The sequence below is a fragment of the Gastrolobium bilobum genome, unplaced genomic scaffold (genome assembly GCF_033153095.1).
Source record: "Gastrolobium bilobum isolate Gb01-03AN ecotype WA unplaced genomic scaffold, APGP_CSIRO_Gbil_v1 utg4103, whole genome shotgun sequence".
NCBI classification, from domain to species: domain Eukaryota; kingdom Viridiplantae; phylum Streptophyta; class Magnoliopsida; order Fabales; family Fabaceae; genus Gastrolobium; species Gastrolobium bilobum.
The window spans coordinates 298,182-303,703 of NW_026897561.1; the positions used below are offsets into that span (position 1 = coordinate 298,182).

Consider the following 5,522-nt stretch of genomic DNA (forward strand, 5'->3'; position numbering starts at 1 on the left):
TGTCATTAAAAATTTATTAGGGCCGTTTGGATGGATTTTTCTCTCTCAAAAAGTTGTCTTTCTTCAGAAAAAAAAAGCATGTATGAAAAAATATGTTTGGACGCATGCTTTTAAAAAAAGCAAAAGTCATAAAAAAAGTCAAAAATCTATTTATTTTTTTAAACTGAAAATTTTAACTTCTAAAAATAACATAAGTCAAATATTTTTTCAAAAACTAAATATTTTTTAAAAATTTAAATAACTTTAACTTTTATAAAAAGCACTTCTAAAATAAGTAAGGTATAATTTTTATTTTTTTTGAAAACTCATCCAAATAAACACTTATTTTCGTTGAAGTGAAACAGAGCACTTTTATTATTATTGTGAAAATGGAAACACCCATTATCAAGTATATATTATTTTATTTTTAAAAAATTCCTGATATGAATTAAGATTAATCAAATAAAGGAAATTCAAGAAAAACAAAGTGAGGTATTGGATGAAGGAAATTCCTAAGATAGAAATTAAATAGAAATTAGGGAACAAATTAGGGAGAAAGTCAAGAAGAATATCAGAAAATTATGTAAGGAAAAAAGTCCAGTCTCGTTAATATGATGACAATATTGAATGGTAATTAACCTGGTATTGACCAATCATAAAGGGAGAATAAATACCAATGATTTTCAGAATTCAAATTTGAATTACCATTTCAAAATCCAAGTTAAAGTTATTCATTAGTATTTTATAACAACTCCTACTTTATGCATGTTCAATGTTAATATGATGACAATATTGAACGGTAATTAATATGATGAAAATGAGAAATGTGTGTAAGGAAAAAATCCAATTTGTTATTCCCATGGGATTGGCGTATCAGATTGGATCAAAGTTAAGAGCAATATTACAAAAAAAGCTTTTTATCTTTTTTTTTTTTTTTAACTTTTCAACAATTTAAAAAATAGCAGAGGTGAAAATTAAGGACTTGTTTGAATTTTTTTTTCTTTCAAAAACTGCATTTTTAAGGAAAAAAATATTTTTCACTATACGTTAGTTGCGATTTCTATTTTAAAAAAAGCATAAATTGCAAAAAAGTCAAACATTTATGTGAAATTTGTTGACTATTGAATGGTAATTAATATGATGAAAATGAGAAACGTGTGTAAGGAAAAAAGTCCAATTTCGTTAATATGATGACTATTAAATGGTAATTAATCTGGTATTGAACAATATAAAGAAGGGAATAAATACCAATAATTTCCAGAATTCAATATTTGCATTACCATTTCAAAATCCAAATTAAAGTTATTCATTAGTTTTTTTAAAACAGTTCCTACTTTATACACGTTCAATGCTTTTTCTTATATAATTTGACGATATTCATTTTTTTTTCTTACTAGTTCATTATTTTTCTTACCTAATTTGACCCTGTTGATTTTTTTATTCCACTGATTGAGGAAATTTTTTAAAATCGTAATCAAATACACCCTTGAAATAGTGACGCACGCAGGAGAACATAAACTGGAACATCCTATATTATATTAAAGGAAACAACGTTAGCTAAGCAAAAAGAGTGTGACTCTCAGAGAGTACCCGTCTTCTTTCTTTCTTTTTTCTGTGCTTGTCGTTCGCGTATTCCCCTAAAACTTTGATAGCAGATTTTTAGGGTTTCAGTCCCTGATTGAGAAACTACGTCGTAATAGTTTCCCAATTTGTGACTTTTTTCTCATTGCTTATACTCTCCGCAACGCATTACAGGATCATTGGCTGGGATTGCGAAGGTTTGTTTCTTTTTCTTTCTATGTTCTGGCATCTTCTTTTTTGCAGAGGTCTCGTGATGTGATGGCGCTTTTTGGCGCCATTACGTTGCGAGAAAGCTTCGGGGTTCGATTTACTTTCTTGAAGTTTAATATTTGTGTTTGGATGCTTTCCTTGTGGTTTTGCGTTCATTCATGATCAATCTGACTAGAATTCGTTGACTGATCTTTCTCTATTTTGACTGCAGAATTGTGTCTTGCGGCAAAAATCGGATTTTGCACACGTGATCAACACAAAGATTGGTGTTGCGTTGGTACTTTACTGATAGATGCTATGAGGATGAAAAGGAAAGGAAGTGAGTGTGACGAGTCCTCGAAATTGACTGACATTTTGAGATCCAATCATGGGTCTCCGTCGTCCAATTTTGAGACCCATTATTCGATGGAAGATTGTTCGAGGTTGAAGAAGAGGTGTAGAGAAAATACTAAGATAGACTCAGCTGGTTCCTACAAGAGTAGGGTGGCGGGTTTTGCCACTGCTCCTCCTTGTGGGACATTGTCTCTGATGACCGCGGGAAGAGGCCTAAAGAGGAAGATAGGTTGCATTGACGTGGCTACCCAGATGGGGAGGAAGAACAAGATTGAAGATGATTATGTTACTGGGGTGAGGATCGGGCAAGGAAAGTATGGATCTGTTTTGTTGTGTAGGTCTCTTGTTGGCGGCGCGGAGTATGCGTGTAAGACTCTGAAGAAGGGGGATGAGACTGTTTACAGGGAGGTGGAGATAATGCAGCACTTGTCTGGGCATCCTGGGGTTGTGACTCTGCTGGCAGTGTATGAGGAAGCTGATTGCTCTCATCTGGTGATGGAATTGTGCTCTGGGGGAAAACTTGTCGACCAGATGTTTAGGGAGGGCCCTTGTTCTGAACAGCGGGCTGCTAATATACTTAAGGAAGTGATGTTGGTCATCAAGTATTGTCATGATATGGGAGTTGTGCACAGAGATATCAAGCCTGAGAATATTCTGCTTACTGCTTCGGGGGAAATAAAGCTTGCTGATTTTGGCCTGGCCATGAGAATTTCTAAGGGTAATATGTTAAACCTGTTTGGATGATCTTCTTTTTTTGTTATCCTATGGTATATATATGTGCTAACTTCTATGAATAGAATCCTTACACAACCTGCCTTGTGTAAAATTCCATCCTAGTCATTCTGTTAATAAAAAATGTCTAGGCAAGTTTGAAGAAGTTCATCATGATGAGCTTTCAACTGAATTGTACTTTACTAATGTTACCCTGTACATAGGAGTAAAAATTGGAGAGTTCAGATGGTCATCTCCCTTAAGTTTACTATGTTCAGTATTCAATTAAATTTGCTAGCGGTCTAAGAATAAGAGGTCCTAGAGAAAATGCTTATAATAGTTTGAAGCTAACCATTCATACTCTAAGGTCACTTTGTTTAATTTTTAAGCATTTAAAAATATCAGTAATTCAATTGACATATATATAAATACACACACATAAGTAAAAGATACATACATGCATACATGAGTAATTTATGCATAGCCTCATTGTCTAGAAATTTGCATTGCAGGTCAGAACTTGACGGGTTTGGTTGGGAGCCCTGCATATGTTGCACCAGAAGTGTTGTTGGGTAGATACTCAGAAAAGGCGGATATATGGAGTGCTGGAGTGCTCCTGCATGCTCTGTTGATTGGTGTTCTTCCATTTAAAGGGGATTCACAAGAAGCAGTTTTTGAGGCTATTAAGAATTCCAAGCTAGAGTTCCAAACCGGGATGTGGGAATCAATATCTAAACCTGCACGAGATCTTGTTGGGAGAATGCTGACAAGGGATATTTCAGCAAGGATAACAGCTGATGAAGTACTTAGTAAGTTTATGGTAGATTATTAATGTTTTGTAGCGTGCTTTATCTCTCTTCCTCAATGATGAATACACCAAAGACTAGTTGTATTTGGTCTGATTTTTTGTTTTTTAATCTTGAAATAATTAAAATTAGAAATTTCCAAGTTTTGTTGAAAAGTATCTTTGTCGTTCACATGAATTCTTAATAATTAGAAGGATTGCCTTGTTTTGGTTGGGATAACAGTGGTGGGAATCTGTTAATTCTCACATACTTTTGTTAGTTTTTATTATGTGTTCTTCTATGTAGTTGAGGCTCTCTTTTTCTCCCTAATGTTTTTAAACAGGAAATAAAATGACAGTACTTTTAAGTTTTAAGAACTGTTCGATTGTTTGCATGTTAAATTAATATTATGTGGTTCAATTTCAGGACATCCATGGATATCTTTCTACACAGAACGTACATTGAAGATCCTTCCCGTTGAATCAAAGTTGAAGCACCAAAATGGAGCTGCTTGCCACAACTTTGTTGCTGCACCTGAACCTAGGTTAGGAAGAAACAGGATGGATGATGGGTTCCTTAATGAGGTTTCAAGCCTTTCTTCATCATCTGAAAGTTGCAATTCAGAATATCATAATGTTTGTGTGTGGATTGATGCACTTGCCAATGCAATTTCACATGTAAGGATATCTGAACACAAGAGGAGCAAGTTGTGGGCAGTTCCAATTCATCAGCAAGGTTTATCTAACATGAGGGCTAACCTCTGTAAAGCATTTTGACCTACTGACAGGTTGACACCCCATAAACCACTATCTCTGCTGCTTTAGCTGGGGTTTTATAGTATACTTTGCCCAACACATTCTACAGTTGGCAAAAGTGGATTACATTTTTTTCCTCTAAATAATGATTACTGAGAAAACTCAGCTAGTTGTACAGAACCTGTGAATATGATATTAGTGTGTCACTGCATGTTTTTGCTCTTGCTGGAGCATGATAAATAGAATGCTATGATTTCACTTCAGTGAAAACTTGACCCTACTCATATGTTTTTTTGGAAGATTTTAATCTGAAACCATGAGTGCATAAGCGTATGTTATCCCTCCCATAACGCGCTGCATGTGTACTTATTTAGTGTTGGCAATTTGTATTTCAAGACATACTTTTTTGTACAGATGGTAGCGAGGAGTTTGACCTTGAGTCAATTATATATAGCAATGGCGTTTACTTTGAAAATGGAGTTGACAGCTGCTTGCTTATTTTCACTGAAAAAAAAAAGGAAAAAAAAGTACAGCTACTTGTGTTTAGAAGAGGCGAATCTTAACTACCGGGGGATAGATTTTGAAAGGCTATAAAAGTTGAGATTCTTTATCTGTTAAGGTGAGTTTAAGGGGTAATCTAGATAATAGGTAGGAACATATTTAGGAAGAGGGTATAGTTGAAAAAGGAAACATTAGATAATTCAATCCAAACCGAAAAAAATTGGATTGGATCGGATCGGATCGGATTTGAAAACAAATCAAAACCGAAGGGATGATTATATGATCAAAACGAAGGGATTGGATCGGATGAATTTTGCTTCCAAAATCGATCCAATCCAGACCGCGAACACCCCTAGTGAATCATATGCTCGGAAAAAGAAAGAAAAGGTGCATATGCTTTGGAATATTTTTTTTAACGAAGAGGGTAATTTATTATTTAGATCTCTCATGAGTCATGATGATTAGGATTGGCTCATAAAATGCTAGATTGAAATTAATGTTAAACAAATTTGTTTATTATTAGTTAAAAGAATAGAAAAATATGTAATCATAATAAATTACTTCTAGATTGTAGTAAAAATCATCAAAACATAACCAATCACCAAACTGAATTCATAATTTTTATAAATATAATCAAAACAATTAGTAATTCATGAAAATTGTGAAT

At 34.0% G+C, this 5,522-nt stretch overlaps 1 protein-coding gene across 1 annotated transcript; it reads left to right on the forward strand.

Moving 5' to 3' along the window:
* Positions 1-2,064: 2,064 nt before the first annotated feature.
* On the forward strand, positions 2,065-4,375 carry LOC133308072 (serine/threonine-protein kinase PEPKR2-like). Its single transcript, XM_061508663.1, has 3 exons — positions 2,065-2,821; positions 3,327-3,623; positions 4,026-4,375. The coding sequence occupies exons 1-3, from the start codon at positions 2,068-2,070 to the stop codon at positions 4,373-4,375; spliced, it is 1,401 nt and encodes a 466-aa protein (XP_061364647.1). The 5' UTR covers positions 2,065-2,067.
* The last annotated feature ends 1,147 nt before the right edge of the window (positions 4,376-5,522 follow it).

Excerpts from the sequence above, each read along its gene's own strand:
- LOC133308072 (XM_061508663.1), top strand. The coding sequence starts at position 2,068 with ATGAGGATGAAAAGGAAAGGAAGTGAGTGTGACGAGTCCTCGAAATTG. Across the intron at positions 2,822-3,326 it reads GGCCATGAGAATTTCTAAGG|GTCAGAACTTGACGGGTTTG; the intron begins GTAATATGTTAA and ends TTTGCATTGCAG. Across the intron at positions 3,624-4,025 it reads AACAGCTGATGAAGTACTTA|GACATCCATGGATATCTTTC; the intron begins GTAAGTTTATGG and ends GTTCAATTTCAG.